We start from the raw sequence: 22,090 nt of genomic DNA, 5'->3' as shown, positions 1-22,090 counted from the left end.
CCTTGGCAAATCAGGCATTGGCACATGAACTTGGGAGATACAAAGAAGGGGCCCTACTCTTTCACTGCCCCCTCATCTTTGCATTTCTTCATTGTGTGAGCCTGAGTCTGGTCTCCTTATGCAGGAGAAGCTGTTGACAGAACGGGAAGTGGCTGCCCTGCGGAGCCAGCTGGAGGAGGGCAAGGACGCACTCACTCACCTGCAGGCACAAAAAGCTGAGCTGCAGGCCCAGGTATGTCCCACATCCCTAGCAGGGTCCTCTACACATTTTATAGGAATGGAACATGCAGGCATAGGTATCCATTTCTGTGACTGTTACAGATTCAACACCTCTGTGTCCTACACTGTAGTATTCTGAGCAGGTGACTAAATGCCTTGCTTTGTCCTGATCTGAGGCTTCCCAGGCTGTGTGTTTTAGCACATAGCTAAGAAGAGTCCCAGGGAAATGGAGCTAGGAACACATGGACACCCAATCACATGGTAGTTCTTGTGTTTCCATTGAGTTGTGCCTTTTCCAACCAAGGGCAATACCCCTTTTCATGGGGTCACTTTGCCTATGTCAAACCTGTTAGAGGCAGACACATATCAGGGTTCTAATCCCACATTCACCCAAATCTGGGCCTTCCTGTTTCTTCTTTCTTGATGGTCTCTTCTATGGAATTGATGGTGGCTGGCAGGTGGTTTGTGCCAGTGTTTCCCTCTCGTTAGATATCTGCTAACACGAGGCTCCCATGTCTGTTTCTTTTTAGTTGTGGCTTTTATGGTTCACAGTCTTGATTCTTTCATGTTATCTTTCTTGTTTCCATGCAGCTGGGCACAGCGATGGAGAATATTGGGTTTAAATGCTGCCCTTCCTACAGCTGGGTAGCCACATGTCCTAAACCAATCAAATTATATTTAGTAGATAAGTACACCCAAGGAACAAAAGAGAGTAAGATCTAAAATTCTGACATCTAGATGGACATGTCACTCAAGTCCTGCCTTCCTGCCCACAGCATTGGGAAAAACTTAAAACTTTTCCCGGACCCACATTTTATCTCAGCCTCTGACATCCAGCTTTCCATCCCCGCTGGGCTGCTCAAGAAGCTTGCACTGTGCAGCATTTCCGGGGACACTGGAAAGCAGCCAGGGACGGTGGTTGTCCCTGAGCTGAAAATTACAGGGGAGAAGTTGAGTCATGACCCTAAAATGCATTCTTCTCAGGATATAACCACAGCTCAGGCGCTAGATACTTTTGATCACTGTGATTTCCTCTGAGGACCTGAAAGGGGAGAGAGGGGAGAAGGGAGAGACAAAGAAATGTTTATGTAGAGAATGTGTGTGTTATATCTGTGTATATGTGTGGGATGTATATATGGTATGTGTGGTACATGTATATATTGTGTCGTGTGTAATGTGTGAGCAGGTGTGATGTATTTGTGCTGTGTGTGGAGTATATTGTAAAGTGTGTGTGGTATGTATATTACATGTTTGTGTAATGTGAAGGGTGTTTGTGGTGTGTTCATGCAGTATGGTGTTTGAAGCCTGTATGTATGTGTATGTTAGATGAGTGTATTTTAGGTATATGTATAGCATATACATGTGATTTTTATATGAAACATGTGATATATATCCATATAGGGCATATGTACATGTATGTGGGATGTGTGTAGTGTGTGTGTGTGTGTGTGTGTGTGTGTGTGTGTGTGCTTTACACGTGACTGAGGAAGTGGGTATAGGTTCAGTCATGGTTCTGGAGACTCTGGTTTTCAAGCTGTTAGTTATAACTCACTGGTGTAAAATGCGTTCAATAGAATGGACTGGTAGAAAGAAAGAAGACAGTTCCGTGTCTGAGAACTGAGAATAAGAAGGAACAGACTGGGAGTTAAAAGTGTAGAGTAATTTTGGAAAACCTTTGTCTGAAATATATCTGTATATGGTTGACGACATATGCCTTTGCTCAAGTGCACACATATAATGTGACTTATGGTGTGAAATACGTCACTTTCCATGGCCAGGGTGACAGAGTTGAAAACCACAGCCCTAGATACTAATGAAATGAACCCTAGCCTGGTACGGAAAATTCTAGGTCTGGGGGCACAAAGAATGTTCTTTCTTTGGATACACATCTGTTTTTGTTGACTGTACAAATGTGATGTGTATAGGGAGGGTGTGATGTATCTATGTAGGATATATGTGCATGCATATGGAAGGTATGTGTTGTGCATGTGTGGTGTATATGACTCAGGAAGCAGATGAAGACCTGCCATGTCTCAGAAACTCATGGTTTTCAAACTGTTAGCTACAATTCATTGAGTGTGAAATGACAGGGTTAGCTTGGTTTCTGGAACATGAGGTAGAACTTTCAGGTCATGCCCTGTTCTCATCTTATGCCACTACTGAGAATTTTTTTTTTTTTGAGACAGGGTTTCTCTGTAGCTTTAGAGCCTGTCCTGGAACTAGCTCTTGTAGCCCAGGCTGGCCTCGAACTCACAGAGATCCACCTGCCTCTGCCTCCTGAGTGCTGGGATTAAAGACGTGCGCTACCACGACCCGGCTTCACTTCTGAGACTTCTAAGTTGATCTCTGTGTCTAAGGCAGGTTTTCACAGCCTCATCTAGGTCTCCCTCTTCCCTCCTAGGCTTTGGTAGTCTGGTGAGGCTTGTGAACCCCTACTCAGAAAATGTTAAAAGCAAGCCAATTATATAAAGATAGTTGTCAAAAAAACTACCAAATAATTCCATGTGTTATGCACCTATCCTTGACTTGCGAGGTCATGTTTTGATGAGTCCATGGCAAGCTGAGATAGGCTGAGGGGAAAATGGATTCTGCTTACCCATCTATTGCACATCCTGACTTCACAGCACAGCGCCCTATAGATGGTCTTATGTGTCCTCTTCTAGCCGACTCAACTATGGCTTGCTGCCCCCACTGTGCTCTGCAAGAGGGTAAAGTGCAGAACGAGAAGCATGGCCTCTGCAAATGCGCACTGCTTTCACATATCAGCAAGTGGGCCAGCACACGCCTGAGACTGTCTGCAGGGCTTGGACAGCCGCTTGTCAGTTTCCAAGGGGAATTTGTCGTCACATCTCCGCAGATCCTAATGTTCATGCATGCTCAAGTCTGTGACGTGTTTTGGTATTTGTATATAACCTATGCAATTCTCCCATATGCTTTACTCAGCTCTAGAAACTTACACCACCCAGTATAGTGTGAGTGGGGTGTAAGTAGTTTCATTTTTTTATTTAGAGAAGAATGACCAAAAAGGCTCAGCAGAGACACAAATAAAAATATTTTCAATCTCCAATTGGTCAAGTCCATGGATGTGGACTCCTTGGACTTGAGGGTGACTATATCCAGTAACAAAAGACAGCTGTGGGTCTACTGAAACCCAAGTTTGCTGCCTACACAAGTAGTCCCAACCCAGGTACATGAAGCACGCGTTCTCACTGCTCTGTAAGTCAGACAGAGGGACGAGCACGGCTGGCCTCTCTGCTCTGGCTCTCCCTGAGGACGTGAAGGAGTGGGCACACCAAGGTCCCAGCAAGAGGACCTTATGGGAGAACTTGCTTCCGGGTCACTTATCACTCATGTTGTTGGCAGATGTCACTTCTGCCAGCCCGTAGTAGGGAGGACCCGTTTCCTTGCTGACTTTGGTGGTAGAGGTGGTGCATTCCTTGGCCCAAGGCTGTACCGTCTTCAAAACCAGCAGCTGCACACGAAGTCCTTCTGTGTCTAATCCCTTGGCTCCAACTTCACTGACTTGGCTCCTTCCTCTTGTATGGGCTTACGTGGTTAGGATTAATTTAAATAACTTGCTTTTTAAGAAAGACTAATTAAGAACTTAACACTTACAAAGTCTGTTGCCATCTAGCATTGTCATGGGATAACACTGGGACTGAGTTCACAGAGACCGTGGGCTTGTCTAATTAGCTGTAATTGAAAGCAATAGTTTCTGATCGCCACTGGGTGTAACAGTAGACACTAGGTGGATATGTATCATGAATTTGCAAGTTTCCAGGTCACAGTGATGGTCCTGGTTCAGGAATCATGGTTTGAGAACCACAGGTGCAAATATGGGTCACTGGGGATATGAGAGGTGTGGCAGGTGTAGGGGACGGGGTAGGATTGATCAGAATGTTCCGTGACCGATCTTATGCGTTCCAGGCTTGAGCCTGGTCACCTTTGGGGTTTTGCTGGTTTAAGAGCCTTTGTGTTCCCACAGTGAGTGGCTGACCTCTATGGGAGATTTGGTTGCATAGCCTTTTAGCCAAGCCAAGGCTAGAACTGGGGACAGGACATTTGACAGGGCTGCAGCAGATGGTTCTGTCTCTGGTTAGGGTTTTTGGTACTTCCAGAATGCTCCATGGTTGGGGTCTTCAGGGTAAGGTCCCTGGCCCAGCAGCGTCAGCATCATCTGGGAACTTGTTAGGTCCCAGATGCAGACTCATGCAAACTCATGGGTACTTCTGACCAGCCGTGGCCTGTTGGCCCCTGTTTTAACAAGTCCTCCAGCCGATTCCACAGGCATTTGAGAGACTCTAGATCCAGCATAAAAGAACAGAGTCTGAGAACGGAACTGGGGACCCCTCCTTCAAGATGCCCAAGTTTCCAGGAGATGCCACGTCTTCCAGGCAGAGGAGGAATGACAGTTTGGTGTCTTGAGGGAACCTGAATGAAAACTCTTCTATTGATTGCCAAGCAGGGCGCACCCAGGCCTCTTTTTTTCATTAAGGTTCTCATTGCCATCTAGTGGTGAGATTTGGAAGTTAGCGCTCAATCCGTGCAGAACACAGGCTTCTCTTCCCCCCAAACCAAACAAAACAAAACACCACATTTATCTGCTGGTTTTGTGCTCGTGCGTGCGTGTGTGTGTGCGTGTGTGTGTGTGTGTGTGTGTGTGTGTGTGTGTGCTCATTCGCGCGTGTGTGGAATTCTTAGACAACTTAGGACTACTCTTAGAAATCAATTCTTTCTTTTGTCATTTGGGCCCTGGGTCTCAAACTCAGGCTTGGTTACAAGCACCTTTACCGACAAAGCTCACCTGTAGCTTTGGAGGATAGAGAGGCCACAGTTTCAGGAAGTGTCTCACACCCTATACAGTTGGGTTTGCATTTTGTTGGTGTTGATGGGAAAGTCACTTCACCGGTATGCCTCAGTTTCCTCACCTGTAGCAGAAAGAATAAAAGCAGCCCTGCCCTGATGAGACCGTAATGAACTTGGTGAGTTGATTCGTTACTAGGACACACACTTTCCTACACATCAGGACTTCCACTCTAGACAGGGAAGCCATACTCAGGAAGGACATAGGTTCTTTTCATCCCTCCCCTTTCCTTCTTTCCTTGATTGACGACCATTTCATGCACATGCAAAAGATGAACAAGGATGCTCTCAAGTTTTGTGTCTCCGTCCCCTGACACGTGGTTCCACACATTCCCTTGATGTTTCCCTGAATCAACTCTAATATTCAATCCCCAGAAGGGTCTTACAATTCCCTTGTTTCTTGAAAGCGTTTCCTGGAGTATGTGACCTCTGTGCATGCACAAGAGCATGTGGCTGCCCCAGCAGGTGGCGGTGTGACTTGGCACTTGACATTACAGGTGACTGTTGGATGGAGATTGATTTTAGAGCACTAGAAACCTGCAGCGACTGGCCTAAACTGGAAATTGTAGTTTGAAATAAGTTTAGATTTCTACAAGGTTGAAATTTCTACCACATCCTGCAATCCTTTGTCCCAGCCTCCCACAAGTTCACGTTTTAGAACTACCTAGTACAATGAGGAAATACAGCAAATTCACAGGGATGCCACACTTCCCAAGTGATGATAGTACCTGTGCCTTCCTGAGCTCCTGCCATGTCTTAGGGTGTCTGCCTTGCGAACCCTGGTGATTTGGGGAGTTCTGACGACCCGTCCTCTCCTCATTTGGGTTCCTCTGATGTATTGTCAGGATCTGATTGAGGGTCCTTGCTTTGGGGGAAGAGCCTGTGAGAGGTACCATTTCTCCTAACAGTGCTGACTTCAGTGTCTTGGTTAAAGTGATTCATGCTGTGTTCTCTGCTGGGAAGGTTTCCTCAACCCCCCAAGGAACTGGTTGTAACAGGAAGCTTATGAAATTTGAGAGCAGGTATGTAGCAGGGACCAAAAACTGGATCCAAGGCACTGGCTCGCTGTCTCTCTCCTTTCTTTTCCTCCTCTTGGCACAGGCTCCTACATCTCCGCTTATCCTCCCTCTTTGGCTCCATCTCTCTGTCTGAAGACACACCTCTCTCAACAAGCTTCTCTGTTTACATTTCAAAAGGTCGTGGCTTCAGAATGGCAGCCCAGGCTCCCGCTTACATGTCCTCATGGTAGCCTGGAACCTGCCGCCACTTCATTGCTTTTGAGATCGCCCTTGCTGGAGCCCCAGGCACAAGGCATATGATGGGCTCTCCTGAGTTGGCTCAACTCTGGTTCTATATTTCAGGTTGAAGGCAGGCAGATCCCAGGAGCTTGCTAGCCTGCTAACCTCGTCAATATGATGAGCTTCCAGTTAAGTGAGATATTTTTCCAGACAATAAGGTAGAGGATGATGGAAGGAGATACCTGCTATCCTGTTCTGACCTCAGCATTTGTTCATGAGCCCACATCCCCACACACTCAGTACATACATCACACCTTCTACCACACACCTCACCCCCACCAGTCCACCCATATACACATACAACATACATACCCCACATACACACATTACACATGCCATACACATATACACCGCACACTTACATATACATTATACACATCATATACACATATGTCATACACCTACATGCATCACGCACAATATATAGACACATGTACACACTCCTCACATATACACCCATACACATATCACATACATCCACATACAAATATCACACCCACACATTGGTATACTACACTCATTTCCCACATCTTCACATATACCCATACATATTTTACAACACCATATATGATACACATATATACAAATATCCTTCCTTACCACACATGCACATTCATAAAAGAGTTCAATCCATGTACTTGCTCCCTTACCCATTCATCCTTCCAATGCAATGGATATTTTCCTAAACACCTTTATATGCTGAATTTCCAAATATTACCACTGACGGAAGTGTCTATCTGTCTTAGCAATGATCGTCACCAGGCTACCTAGTGTGGATATACAGGCTTGGATGCAGGAAGCACCTTAAGGTGTACAAGCCTGGAGTTGGATATAAATGTTTGTCTAGCCTTCTGTAGCTTCAACCATGATCCATGGACCATGACTGTCAGCATCTCTTGGGAAGTGGTCAGAGATGTAGTTTGCTAGATCCTCAGAATCCCTGTATTCCCATGCCTGGCAGCACTAATGCATGGAGCAGTTTGAGAAGTGTTGCTCTTGGTAGAAGCAGTTTTGTTTCATTTTTTAAAAGACACATACATAGCACATCCTTTTCTTCTTGAGATGAGATTTTGTCTTATTGCATATAGTAAGCTTGTCTCTAAGTTCATGTACAGGCTGTTCACATTTCCAGCAACAATGTAAAATGGCCTTCTTCTCTATTTCCACCACATCTTTAAAAGCTTAATTTACATTTATATGTTGTGTGTGTGTGTGTGTGTGTGTGTGTGATATGCATGTGCCTATGGGCATGCACAGAGAAGCCAGAAAAGGATGCCAAGTATCTTTCTCTACACTCTTGACTTTATTCTTGGAGACTGGGTCTCCTGCTGGTACCGAAAATAACCACTTCGAGTAGGCTGGCTCCGCAGCAAGCTCCCAGGATCTTCCTGTGTCTCATCCCCCTGACACTGAACTTACTGGCATGTGGGGGCTATGCCTGGCTTTTGCGTTGGTGCTGGAGATTTGAACTCAGGTCCTTTTGCTTGCTTAGCAACACTCATACTCACTGCCCCCTCTTGATAGCCCCCGCGTTAACGTTTATCTGTCTTGGGGGGGAAGACGTGAGGCGTTTCACGCAGTTTGTGTTTGCCCACAGACAGCATCCCTCGAACAAGCCATTAAACACGCACACGAGTGTTACGATGATGAGATACAGCTTTACAACGAACAGATCGAAAACCTACGGAAGGAGACAGAGGAGGCCGAGCGGTCTCTGGAAAGGTCATCCTATGACTGCAGGCAGCTGGCTGTGGCCCAGCAGACCCTGAGGAACGAGCTAGACCGGTATCATCGGATCATTGAGAGCGAAGGCAACAGGTATGGTCGTGTATCTGTACGCGTGGCTTTCTGCTCTGTCTACGTCTCCATTCTACAAGTCTCTGTCGAGGGCCCGCTATGTGCTAGGCACCGTTGGAGGGACTAGTGATGTGGCGGGCCAGGAAACGCAAACACCCTCGACGTGAAGATGGCTGACTCTGGCAGAGGGAGTGTGCAGAGCACTGGAGAAGGTTTGGGCAGAGAGCATGGGAGGGATGGCGGGGATGGCTGCAGGTATGCATGCTATTTTAAGTAGATTGACCAGAAACAGCAGATTTTAGGGGGCTGCTTTGTGTTCCCCCTGGGAACTGATGGTCTAGCAGGTGAGATCATGGGTTTGTGTCTCCTCCGCTACACAACACTGAGGAGTGCTTAGAGTTGCTGCTATTGCTGACAATGCTACCCTTGTGATTACTGTCTGGCGTGATCAGTGCCGGTCTCCTCCATAACAGAACTGCGATAACCCCACTTACTGCTGGCAGTTTCCTCTTTCTCTCTCTGGGCTGTGCGGATAGCCATCTATAGATAAGCTTCCGAGAATAGGTCGGGCATCAAGTGGTGGCTTTTCAACATCAGTCCTCCCAATGTTTTGAATTTAGGTTGAAGGAGACCAGGAGTCCTCCTTTTCCAAGCGCCTCACAGCAGAGTTCCGCCTGCTCCCAGTGCTCTAGCTTGGCTGTGTGCGCCTGGCATGAAGACTTGGCAGGAAAGCCAGCTTTTGTCTGTTCTCCCTCTAGCAGGAGCCGTGTGTCCTGGGGTAGCCCCACATTGTGCCTCCATTTCTGTGAATGCTTTAGCACACCTGTGAGAACTGGAGAACTGCATCTCGTGTCCTTTTGACAGTTTTTTGTGTTAGGGAAAGAGCATCCCCAAAAGTTAATGGTGTACCCCCTTGGCTGGCTTGTTAATGTCACCTTTAAAGTAGATGAAAAGAGATAAACATGGTACAGTATGGAACAAGCAACTACTGACCATTCTACCTAGGTCCAGTAATTTCTTACATCTTCCCTCAGTTTCTTTAAACAGTTTTATATTTGCATATTATGTTATTTAAAAATGTTATATATTATTTATCCTATTTATTATTTCATGTCCTATATTCTATGCATTAAACCCTATATTTCACATATATGTAACATACACATATATGACACAATATCCTAAATATATATGTATCCCATATATTGTGTATCCCATATAGAATATCTTGCTTGCCCTCAATATTTCAGCCTCGATTGGCTGTTCTTTAACTGAAAAATGAAAGCCCACAGGCTCCATCTGATAAAGAAATGGTGCTTTAGATTCTTAAGTAGTCACTGTTTAGTGCCCTTGGCCTTTTCATTGTTTATGATTTGAGCTTAAAGAAATGAGGACATCTTCGGTGTACTTGTCCAGTGTGAAGACATGGGGACATCTTTGGTGTCCTTGCCCAGTGTGGTAATGTCGATGAGGTTAACAGTTTGTAATGTGCAATTCATGCACACTTCCATCTAGAGAAAGCTCTCTCTCTCTCTCTCTCTCTCTCCTCTCAGTCTCCCCTCTCTCCTTTTATTCTCCCTCCTCTCTCTCCTCTCATTCCCCCTCTCCATATATATATTTTCCATTTTTGCTCAAGAATCGAGATTTGATCTTGTCCCTCACTCTGTTTGTTTTGATGACTTAAAGATGGTGCCACCTTTTTTTCTGGTTCTTTCTGCCAGGTTGAGCTCGGCTTTTATCGAGACTCCCATCTCTCTGATCACCCCGAGCCATGAGGCCTTTCTCAGCCTCGGATCCAGTGTGAAAGGTAACGTGCCTCAAGCTCAGCTCTGCCTTCCAACCCTGGCTTCCTCTGCTTTCTTCTTCAAAGCCAAGTGATTGTTGTCCCGCTTGCCATCCATGCTCCCTTCTGACCCGTCTGGAAATTCCACATGTGCATGTGTGTGTGCAGGTGCATGTGGCTGTGCATATGTGTTGTTCCATAGGTGACGCTCACTCTGTTTTGTTTTGCTTTTTTTGTTTGTTTGCTTTTGTGATAGGGTCTCACTAGGTAACTCTGGCTGACCTGGAACTTGCAATGTAGACCAGGCTGACCTCAAACTCTATGGAGATCTGCTTGCCTCTGTCTTCTGAGTGCTGTAATTAATGGCACACACTACCTTTATTTATTTAGACATTGTCTCTTATTGGCCTGGAACTTGCCTGCTGAACCATCTGCCCCCTCGCTCCTCATTCTCCTGCCTCTGTTCTCCATACCACCACACCTCTTTCTTTCTGGGAGTCAAACTCAGGCCCTCATACACGTGAAACAAGTATTTTACAGACTGAGCTCCCTCCATGGCACAGAAGTTGCTTTCATATGAGGGAGATTGCCTTTCCTCTCTCTTTGATATGCTCCTTTGAATAGAATGTGTAACTGGGCCAAGAAGTTATGAAGAGAAGAGTTCATGGTGGGTAGCCCACCCAGGAACACCAGCCTCAACAGGAGACATTTAACTGCAGAGGAAATACAGATATGTATCCATTTCTGAATGTGAGATCATCGATTCCTCTCTCAGCTCCAAATGAAGGGAATGCCAATCAAGGGATAATCACAATCAGGTTGTAGGAACACTGTAGGTAGATGCCGTCTCCAGGCCTGAAGCTACCCGAACCTGACATAGGCCCAGCAGTCTTGCCTTGTGCTTCTTTTGAGAGAGGTAGAGAGATGACTGTGTGGAGCGAGTTCCCACTGTGAGCTCTGTATCTGGGCACCTTGCTGTGAGAACAGCAGGGGGAATGGAACCCAGACAGGAGTTATTCCCGTTGGTGTCATGGTACAGTACACGTGTCTCTGTGTTACTGCAGCCGAGGGTGACAAGTGAGTGTCAGAGAAAGTAGCATCTTTCCTTCTCTTTGGGGAAATCCAGAGGGACCATATGACACACGCGAAGTTTCCCAACTGGTTGAGCTGGGACCTCAGCATGGGTGAGAGATCCGTAGCTGCTTTCCTGTTGTTTGTGGCTCAGCCTGTTGCTGGACACCCACCTGTTGCTGGACACCCCCCTTCAGTATTGCTGTCCTGTTTTTCAGTGGCTTTCATCATTCCCTCTCGTTGACACATGCGTTGGCTCACTGCCCATGTGCTTTTCCTTAGATCTCGCCAGGGTTGTGCAGGATATCACGGCGGCTAAACCGAGACAAAAGATCCTCCCCAAGAGCCTCCCAAAAAGAAAGGAGCTTATAGCTCAAGACAAAGTGGGCGAAACTCTGGAAGATGCACAGTTAAGAACTCTGCAAGAACCAAACCCAGGGCAGGTGGGACTTAAAGCCAACAGTGACTCTCAGCTGGGACCAGGGGGTGGACAGGAAGGAAGTCCAACCCAGGAGGGGGGTCCCGAGGATGTACCAGATGGGGCCCAAATAAGCAAAGCCTTTGGGAAGCTGTGTAAAGTAATCAAAGAGAGAGTGAGTGGCCCCAAAGAGCCTGTGCCAGAGCCGCCCCCTGACCTCTTCACCAAAGGGCGGCATATACTGGTCACGGGGGATGCCAGTTTTGTGGCCCCTGAGTTTTATTCCTCCTCCATCCCAGCTAGAGGAGGGGTGGTAGTTTCTGTGCCTCATGATGGTCATGTGGAGCCCTCTCCTGGGCAGCCCATGCCACCCATGGAGAATGGACAGGGGGTTCCCCAGGGCAGGGAAGGTGACCACTCAAGCCACCAGCAGGTTACAGATAAGAATGGGATAGGAGCCAAGGAACCAAAAGACCTGGACTCAAAAGAAGATGATGGCCAGAAGGAAGATGAGGGGCCCAGGCAACCCTGTTCTGTGATCATACCTGGTCCTGATGGATCATCTACATCCCATTCACAAACGTCTGGGTCCAATCAGGGTGGACCAGAGGGGCCTGGGAGTAAGAGCAGTAACCTGCCAGCAAAAAGCCCTTCTAAGGCTTTAGCTTTTAAGAAGGTAGAGGTGGTGGAATCCATTGAGAAGATTTCAACAGAGAGTATTCAGACCTATGAAGAAACCTCTGTCATTGTGGAGACTGTGATTGGAAAGACAAAGGCCAACAAGAAACCGGGAGAGAAGGGCTCTTAAAATGCCAGGGCTCGTCAGAAGAAAGCATCTGGGGCCAGTGTAGGTGAGGTGCCTCGAGATGGCTTCCTGTTTGGATTAGATCATAGTTGACCTGTCTGGCATTGCCAGTGACCCTCATTAAAATGATTTTTTTTCCTGCTTGCACCATATCTCTTGTCTGTTTAATAGGGCCTCGGGTCAGCCGTGCTGAGAACAAGGATGCTCTCTTAACGGTCACCACACCACCGTCTCTTAGGAAGGGACGTGCTCTTCAGCGTGCTTCATTACTGGTTTGTTTCTGAGGCCGGGTCTGTGCAGCACAGTGTGTCCTTGAGCTTTTTATCCTTTTGCCTCAGCCCCTTAAGTGTGCGGTTGAGAGGCCTGGTCCACCAGTCGGGACTCAGCTGCCGCAGATAATAGATTCATTATCATCTCAAACGGCACCATTAATCCCAGCACTCGGGAGGCAGAGGCAGGCGTACCCCTGTGAATTCAAGGTCATCCTGGTCTACAAGAGGAGCTAGTTCCAGGACAGGCTCGAAAGCTACAGAGAAACCCTGTCTCAAAAAAAAAAAAAAAAAAAAAGAGGATCTTAAATGGTATCTGGGTTTCACAGAGGAAAAAAAAAAAGCAAGTTGATGTTAATGGGTCATTCATTCCATTCCAAGCACAAGTGTATGTTCAGGTGGCTGAGGGTTTTGTTAGACATGAATTTGAAAGACCCTCGGAGTGGGGGAGACTCTTACCCAAGTCTCGGGATAACATGAGCCCCTAGGAACTCACGAGAGACCGTCCTTGCTGCAATCACATGAGGTTTATTGACAGAACAGGAACCAGTGCACTGGGGCTGAAACTCATTTCCCATGCAGGGGTAGAGAGTTTGACCCCGAGTAGCTGGGAGAAGGGGTATTTAAGGGAAGAAACCATAACCAAATAACCCAAAGGGGGTACGGAGGGCGTCATTGGAAAATTCCGAAAATACCAGTGATAATCACAAGGGGGTAACTCCCTGTTTCTCAAGATTATTCTCAAGATTTTAATCTAACTTTATGGTCAGCTAGTTCCTGGAAGAGAGGCACTGAACTGGCTAACCTAGATATTTGGTTCTTCTCTCCCTGCTAGATTTTTTTTGGCTCTACTCTTTCTGCTAGAGGGGTCTGAATTTATCTGGGTCTTTCAAATTGGTGAGAAATTGTAAGTTTGGGATCCCTCAAAAGTCAGTCCTGAAGTAAATGTGTGTTTGTTTGAGTGCACGAGCATGTGTGTGAGTGTTCATATGTGTGCAGTTGTACAAATGTCTTGGATATGTGTGTGTATGCATATATGTGTGTGTATGTATGTGTGTGTGTATGTGTGTGTATGTATGTGGACACCAGAGGACAATGTTGTTGTTCAGGTGCCGTCTACCTTGTGTTTTAGATAGAACCTCTCACTGGATTGAAGTTTATCAGTCAGGCTGGTCTGGCTGGCCAGCAAGTCCCAGGGACCCACCCGTCTGCCTCTCCAGCATACAATGCCTGACTTCCTATGTGGTCTTTGGATAATTGAACTGAGGCTTGTGGTGTTTGCATTCTTGGAGCCACCACCCACCAAGCAGACATTCGAATGTAGAAAGTTTCTTTCTAATAGGACCTTAGGAAGAGCCAGGTGGGAAGTGGAGAGGCAGTCATGGTGTCAGCCAATGGGAAAGGTGCTCTTCAGAGGCAGGTCCAGCAGAGCTGCATTTCACCGAACAGCTTTGGGGGTGTGAAGAGAGCGCCTGGCTGAGTTAGCCTGGGCCTGGTGGTACTGACTCACGAACTGTTGTCAGTCCGTGGGAGGTGGCTATTCCGCGTGTTAACTTTGGAGGCCAAGGATGTCCTCAGGAAAGAAGTACTTGTGAGTTTTGGAAGTCAGTCACAGAAACCACGGAAATGTCAAGGGCAAAGAGGACGTAGGCAGAGCAGATGCTGTCTGCCACAGTACATGCACCAAGTGTTCTTCTGTGTGAGATGTGTAAAACTTTCTCACCCGGGAAGTACAGTTTTCCATCCAGTTTCCAGAAGCAAACTTGCGTGCTACTTTGTAAATGCTGGTTTAGAAGTTAGTGAAGAAGGACCAGGGGAGGAGTTACACAAACCCGAGGACCTGAGCCCTGACCATGTAAGAAGCTGGGCACAGTGCTGTACTGCAATCCCAGCGCTGGGAAGGAGTGTGGGGGTGGACGCGGCCTGACTTTCGGGGCTCACTGGCCAGTCTAGCCAGGTGGTGAGCTCTGGGTTCAGTGAGGGACCCTGCCTCATGAACACTGTTGAGAAGCAATCGAAGAACTCACCCACTTTCTACTCTACCCCCGTGCATGCGTGTATACCAACACGAATGTATACAAACATGCACACATGTAAGAAGCTAGGGAAGTGGTCCAACAGGCACTTATTGACTAAATACTGCAGCCAGACATGTAAGGGGGAGATTTTTCAGATTTGTTATGACTTCAAGTAATAGCACAGCCTTGTCACATTTGAGCATGTAAGATCTTTTGTACACACACACACACCACCACCACCACCACCACCACGACATATACACACCCCTGTACACCTCCCTCACACCCATATACACCCTCCCATGGCACACAGACTTGCTATGCCAAATTCTATAAAATAGAAACGGTATCAGCCATGGAAGTTTATAAACAGTGTGTGTGTGTGTCTGGGGTTGAACCCAGGACTTTATACCTGGCTAACTATACTCAGCCCACAGAAATTTCTAAGTTGCCTGTATATATCTAGTGTTCTATTAACAGTCTAGAAACAGGTTTTAACTTACAACGTCTAAAAAGTTGTTTCTTGACTTGGATGCTCCAGAACACACGAGGGACCAAGTAAATGCACTGAAGCAGATTGTTGTGCTGGCCCCAAAAGGGAAAACAAGCGGCTGGCAGGACAGGCGCACGCTGTGTGAGGAAACTGCCAGGGTCATGAATGCCATTGTGGTACGGCTTTGTTAGACACGACAGAAGACTGTCGTATCTAACACCTTTCATCCGGAAACAGAGCCTTTTACGGTCTTGTTCCAAATTCATTTGAGGCTTTGGTTTCAAGAAAGAAATATGCTTTTGTTGTCCCTTCTGAAAGATGAATGGAGAAGCCAGTCCATTCTGCAGTTTGAAATATTTATAGCTTAAAAGTGTGAGAGAGAATGATGTGATCCACAGGCTGGACCCTGGCTTGCGGGACTGTGGCCCATGTGTCTGTGTCTATTATATTCGACGCTAACAGCCACCAGCCACCAAAAGGCCTTTCTTTTCCCCACTAAGCTTTTTTTTTTTTTTTTTTTGTCCAGACTCTGTGTTCAGTGAATATCCTTATACAAGAAGGCATGCTGTATCATTTTGGGATGAAAGGCCATTTTATATTATATTTAATCAGCCAGGAAAAGCAGACTGGGAGTAGTCTATCCTGACAGGCTTTGTAAAGACTGTAGGGATGAGACCAATTGTAGCCCTGCTCCCCAACCCTGTTGTTCTGGTGTGGGGAAGAAGAGAATACAGAAGCAGACAGATAGCACATGGGAAATCAGACACGGTGCAATGGGGGGAGGGTGGTCCATAGGGTAGGCTGATGGAATGGCAGGTGACATCTACCTGGGATTGAGTAGTAAAGAGAAGAGCCCATGGGGATGTGACCTGTGATCTGAATAATAAAGGGGGGGCATCCTGTGCAGATCCGAGGGAAGAGCATTTCAGGCCATGAGAATTTTAAGTGCAAAGGCCCTGGAGCAGGAATGGACTTGGCCTGTTTGAAGAGGAGAAATGAGGAGGACTGACTTCAGGGATATAATGGAAGGAGAAGAGGTCAGAGTGGGAGGCAGAGACCCGTGAGCACCGTTTCCTGTTATGCTGTGTAAAGTGGGAATATTGTCAGCGGGTGCTTGGGTGTATGGCTGAGTTCTTGCTCTCACCTACCCTGCGACCAGCCTCACTTGCTCATCTTGTTGGGCCTACTGCCGGCTTCCTTCGCTCTGTTTTGACCTAGAAAGCTGCAGAACTGGCTTAGTTCTTGGCCCCTCTTTTCCATATCTCCAAACCTCTTATTTCCATTTCTCATTAGTAGCAATGGGCACTCGGAAGCAGCCTCCCCATTGTGTCCAGCACAGCTCTCCACCTTTTCTCACTCTTTCTTCAGAGTGAGATATCCTGAAATTGCCTCTTCCCCGAGGGAGCTGCATGGCAGTTCCCACTCCAGTCCAGTTCCAAACATCCCAGGCCAGTATCTGCATGCCTGGCTTAGGTTCCCTGTGGTACTGGTCCATGTCTGCACCCAAAGGTTTCAAATCCGGCTGCAGACACATAGAACTCTCCACCTTAGGATATCCAAGGCTATTGGAGAGTGCTTTATCCACTGAGAAGGCTGGGAGCTTTGTGGAGCTTATGCTCCTGGGCAGCCTCAACTGAGGATGGATAAGACCCAGAATGAAAAACCCAACCCTCTCCTCCTCTTCTGGTACCACCGAGGAATATGCAACATTTTCTCTTGAAGGTCCATGATGGGTCCCAATGCCCAGGAGGAAACCCACCTGTCGGCTGCCCTCTATTGGCCTCCTTCCTTCCCTATTTCACGTCTCAACACAGATGCTTCTTTTTAACTAAGCCACTTTCTCTTGACCTCTGTTCTTAGGATTGGCTTCTGGGAAAATAAACAATCTAAGATAATAATTGACATTGGTTATTCTTCCTTTCCCAGCCATAATGGGGTATCCATAACACTGGGTTTGTAATGAGCTGCTCTTCTGGCTCTGGATACAACTCCTATCATACTGTCAGTCAAGATATTCTGCCTTCACTGGTGTAGGGCTGAGTGAATCACCCATTCTAGACCCATAAGACACCCTCGCATTGGTATCAGTCAGTGAACCCAAGACAGCATGCTACAGCCTTTCTCTAATGGGTGTGGTCTCCTGAAGTCACCCCTGATTCCTGCTCTGTATCCAGGTTCTCAGACTCTTGTGATCTCTGTCCCTTCACTAGGATGGTTTTGGCCAAGTTCTTCCAGTTTTACTTCTGAGATTATTTATTATTCCACCTTCTTTTTGTTCCATGAGCTAGAGTTGGTTTCTGTTGGGCAACCCCAAAGGTCCTAAAGCTAATCTCCTTCAAGAGGATAGTGGGCATCGAAGCTCCTTATGGAGTTTGTTAGCCATTTGGGTAAGAAACTGCTCTTGCCTGGACTGCTTGATGTTATGCTGTGTGAACTGTACATTCAGGACACACAGAAAAATGACTGCTGAAGTTACATAAAGAGGGTGAGACAGTCGTCTGGGGTTCCTGCTTCATGAAAGAGCCTTCCAGACATTCTGCAGGACACAGAAGAAAGTACCTGAAAAACTGCCAATACATATGGAAGTGTCGTTGACATTTCCTGCTTCATGGAAAAGTCAGTCAGATACTATGGACCTGTAGGCTGAAGGTGAATTCTCCAACATTACAAAAGAATTTTGGGTGACTGTCCAGGCAGTGAGATGTCTCTGTTAATTCTAGAGTTTTTGAAATTTCTTACATTGCACTTCCTGTTAACTTAGGTAATATCATATTCTTCTGGGGTCTTTGATGGAGTTGAGGAATAGATAGTTATAATTATAGTTTTCCTTAGTTATGATAAAAGAGAAAGTAGATATAAATATTGTAACTATAATTCTTGCTTGATAACTGTTTTGTTATATGTAATTTTATTATGTTAAAGTTAAAACCTTCCTTTTTATTTAAACAGAAAAAGGGATATGGTATGGGAAGTCCTGTATATTTGTTGCTTTTATTGGTTAATGAATAAAGGAGTTGCTTTTGGCCAATGACTCAACAGAATATAGCCAGGCTGGAAAAGATATATAGAGAGAGTAGGCAGAGTCAGGGAGAAGCCATGTAGCCACCACAGGAGACAAAGCCTCCACTGGAGCTTTGCTGGTAGGCCACGACCTCATCATGATGCACAGATTAATAGAGATGGGTTAGTTTAGGATGTAAGAGCTAGCTAGCAATACGCTTAAGTTATCAGCCAAACAATATTGCAAAAAAAATATAGTTTCTGAGTGATTTCTTCAGAATTCTGGGTGGCTGGGAAACAGTCTCCGCCAACACAAGTGTGTATCCCGTGACCACATTACTTACCTGTCACCTGTGGCCAAGTCAGTGATCTGAGGCCTGGGATCGCAAGGGAAAACAGTAAGGTTTAGCCTCCAGCTGGGAAGAGTTCATGGGATGGTCTCTTGGATGCAGGATTTTGATAAGGCAGTGGGTGAGACACTCCATGCTAGGGTGGAAAGGCCAAAGGGTCAGAAGATTCCTCGATATATATAGGTGACTGTCGACATTAGATTTAGGGGATTGACAACTTCTTTATTGAATGACTTGGGCCTCCTTTTCACCCTAACTCTGCCCCAGCCCACTCAGGCTGGGAATTAGGAGTTCAGCAACATAGAGCCTTCACCTCCTTGGGCTGAGTTAGCAGCCTGGCCTCAGGAATTTACCTCCAGATCAGATTTTTGCTTCTTGATTCCTTAGAAATCTGAAATAAAGTCTGATCAGTTTTTTTTTTTAAATGAAAGGAAAGGGTTAAACTAAATGAACAAGAGGCTAAAGGGAAAACTCAGGTGCTCACGGGCGAATTGTAGTAGAGTGAGGTCTTCTGGCTCTCGGTGTGGTGTGTCCATCCTTAAGATGCAGTTAATGACTCCAGAAGGACCTGGACTGGGGTCAGTGGCAGGGGATGGTATCCAGTGCACTGCATCTCGATGTGGCTCACCCCGCTGCAGTGGTCTCTGTCCTCAACAGACTTCCACTCTTCAGAGACTGGGATTCTCCTGCATGCTAGTCTCTCTCTGCCAACTCCCGCCAGCCTGTCTCTCCATGTATTTAAGCCCCTCAGGCTGAGTGTTCTTTCTCCCACCCTTCCTATCAACTCATTTTTTTTTTTTTTTGGAGGTGGAGAATCACTTTACTAGACATAACCAAATCGTTTGCACTGACCCATGAGACATGTGCTGATGCTATTTTAAGCATATATTCACTTTTTCTAAAACCATTGTGGTTTTATTTTTATTATTTTAAAAAAATCAAATTAGATTCTTGCATCTACAAACACTCTAGTTATGAAGTGTTTCAACATAAGAGTTCAACACATCTATTTAGCACTTCTCTTTCTATCTAAATATAAAGTTCTTGGTTATATGGTTTTGCACTGTGTGGTTTCCCTACAATCCCTTGAATCAATGAATGTTTCCATTACATGGATCATTAATTTCTAATGACAAGGGTAATGATGGCATGGGATAATAACTGTAATAATTTAAAAATGGGGCTGGAGAGATGCCTCAGCTGTTAAAAGCACTTGTTGCTCTTGCAGAGGACCCAGATTCAATTCTCAGCATCTACATTGTGGCTTACAACCATCTGTAAGCCCAGTTCAAAAGGATCCAACAGGCACACAGGTAAAATATGCATACACATAAAATAAATTAAGCAAAAGAGTGATCAGAGAAAACACACACACACACACACACACACACACACACACACCAAACCTTAATATTTAGGGTATCAATGCCTGAACAAAAGATTTGGTTTATAGTGTTTTAATGTCCCATTACCAAACTTTGGGCCTTATTTCTTTCCACATCTGTTTTTAGCCATAGGCTCACTTGAAGTTTTAATAATTGAGTTTAATAAATATAGGATCAGAGAACATTATAACTGGCTTATAATGAATTACTTTGAACTATATTTAGAATACTATATAGTCACATGGTGGTGAGGTACAATTATTTTGCAATAAAGCACAGTACCACTCATGAGGAGAGGTTATCGTGTAAATCAGAATTGGGAACTTGCTTTACAGGATCAGGCACTGTGGGATCCACTGCCCACTAAGTATCTCATTAGTTTTTCAACATTTCCCAGCTGTCCCGTGTTCATGTCAGTTCACTGGTGAGAACTGGCTGCTACTGTGGGCAGGCGTGTATGCATGTCTCATGAACATAGAGGGAGGATGAGACGCCACCTCATGTTCAGACAGCGAAACACGAAACTGAAATGGCCTAGATCCCTTCTCAGGGCATGGAGATCTGTAACTTTGGAAAGTTATCTAAACCCTCACTTGAACTCATGGGAATGACAAATAAACCTTTGTATTAAGCCACTGAGATTATGAGTCTCTCTGTTATTATAGTATAGCTTGATCTCTGTAGTGTGTTCTAGAATCGTGTTTCTAAAAGATTTTTTTTTTTCTGAGACAGACAGTCTCTTACATAGTTCTGGCTGTCCTGGAACTCACTATGTAGACCAGGCTGGCCTCAAACTCACCAGAGGTGTCTGCCTGCCTGCCTTTGCTTTGCAAATGCTGGGATGAAAGGCGGGTGCTACCAAGTCCTGCTCTAAAAGAGGTTTGATTGTGACCCACAATAAGACATGCATTTTACATCATGGGCCTGTACACATGCTCAGGCAGGCAGAAAGACAGATGCTCGCCTGCACTCACAAACACACACACACACTGTCCTTCTTCCTCTCTTTCTCTGGTCACCTCCCCTCCCCTCTCCTCCCCCATGCACTGGGATCATGTACCTCAAGAAACAGTACTTAATATACATGATTGACCTACGCTCCCCTGTTAGAAGTTCTGGTATTGATTACCTACACTGAATTTACAGCCCACTACCAAATGTAAGTGGAGTCTCAGAAATGCTGTTGTTGATCACATGTTGATCATGTGACTTATCTGCTAATTACGCATCTGTCAAGCATATTTGCTAAAGCAGACTTTTAAGATCTGTCTTTGGCTCCTACAATGGGTGGAAGTGTTTTGTATAAGATACAGCACATCCCACATATTTTCTGGAAGGTATATTTTATTGTTTAGCCTCCTAATGTACAACATATTTTTAAAATTTCCTTAAAAATTTTTTTGTCATGGAGTAACAATATTAACCTGATTGTTATTTACTTATTTTCAGTTTTGAAAATAAATAACTGTCTCTTGCATTAAAATCAAGGGCATCATAAAAACAGCACTGTCTAGACATAGTTTTGTGTATTTGATGCCAAAAATGAAATAGAGACCAAATATTATATTTAGCATTTTATACCTTTATATACTATATACTCATATCAAAACTTGCCATTTATATTAAGAAGCTGATAAGTTACTCTCTAATTTCATAAATTATACCACAAATGTGAAAATATGGACAACTATGTTATATTTCTGCTGCTTATATAAGACATTAATGTTTATACAGAGAGCTTCAAAATTACAGAGGTGTCATATTGGGAAGAGATGAACAGACATTTCACCTGAATATCCACCGGCCTTTTATTCAGCCAGAATCATTATGATATTTTCTGAATACTCTTTTAGAGATGTATATGGTGGCTATTTCTTCAGTACATACAGAATATACACATATTTAGGTATATGTGTGTATGTACATTTTTACAAGTATATATATACACACATATACACATGTATATAGTCTACATATGTATATATATTTCCGTGTGCACTTATGCATACATGCACACATAATGTCCTTTGGTTTATTTCCAGACCATTAACGTGAAATGAATTTTCAGTGATTACCATTTTTTTTCTTTAAATATAAGGTGGTTGAAAAAGACCTTTGCAACAAGTAATAAATTTCTTTAAAAAATCATAAATATTGTTACACTGAAAAGCATGATACAGGGAAAGTTACAAGGTGTCAGAGAAGACGAGATTCTTGCTAATATGGTGGAGAAAAGGAATGAAAGAAGCTTTCCATGATTCTCTCTTAAAGCTGCCCTCAGGGAATGGGACCCCAGTGCTTCTATGTTGTCACTGGCTTCA

The 22,090-nt window shown here is 45.2% G+C and overlaps 1 protein-coding gene across 3 annotated transcripts in view; it reads left to right on the top strand.

Moving 5' to 3' along the window:
• Window positions 1-12,397, top strand: part of Bfsp1 (beaded filament structural protein 1) — an 82,874-nt gene extending 70,477 nt beyond the window's left edge. For all 3 annotated transcript variants that reach the window (XM_050159594.1, XM_050159593.1, XM_050159592.1), the window contains 4 exons: window positions 125-232; window positions 7,978-8,198; window positions 9,899-9,984; window positions 11,314-12,397. In XM_050159594.1, the coding sequence (XP_050015551.1) occupies window positions 125-232; window positions 7,978-8,198; window positions 9,899-9,984; window positions 11,314-12,257 (1,359 nt within the window). In that variant the 3' untranslated portion in view covers window positions 12,258-12,397. The remainder of the gene's footprint in view (window positions 1-124; window positions 233-7,977; window positions 8,199-9,898; window positions 9,985-11,313) is intronic.
• Window positions 12,398-22,090: the final 9,693 nt, after the last annotated feature.

This window comes from Alexandromys fortis, unplaced genomic scaffold (genome assembly GCF_014885135.2).
Source record: "Alexandromys fortis isolate MF-2015 unplaced genomic scaffold, M_Fortis_MF-2015_v1.1 scaffold_115, whole genome shotgun sequence".
In the NCBI taxonomy this organism is placed as follows: Eukaryota; Metazoa; Chordata; class Mammalia; order Rodentia; family Cricetidae; genus Alexandromys; species Alexandromys fortis.
The sequence above is the reverse complement of the archived record's forward strand: the minus strand, read 5'-3'. Positions and strand labels throughout refer to the sequence as shown.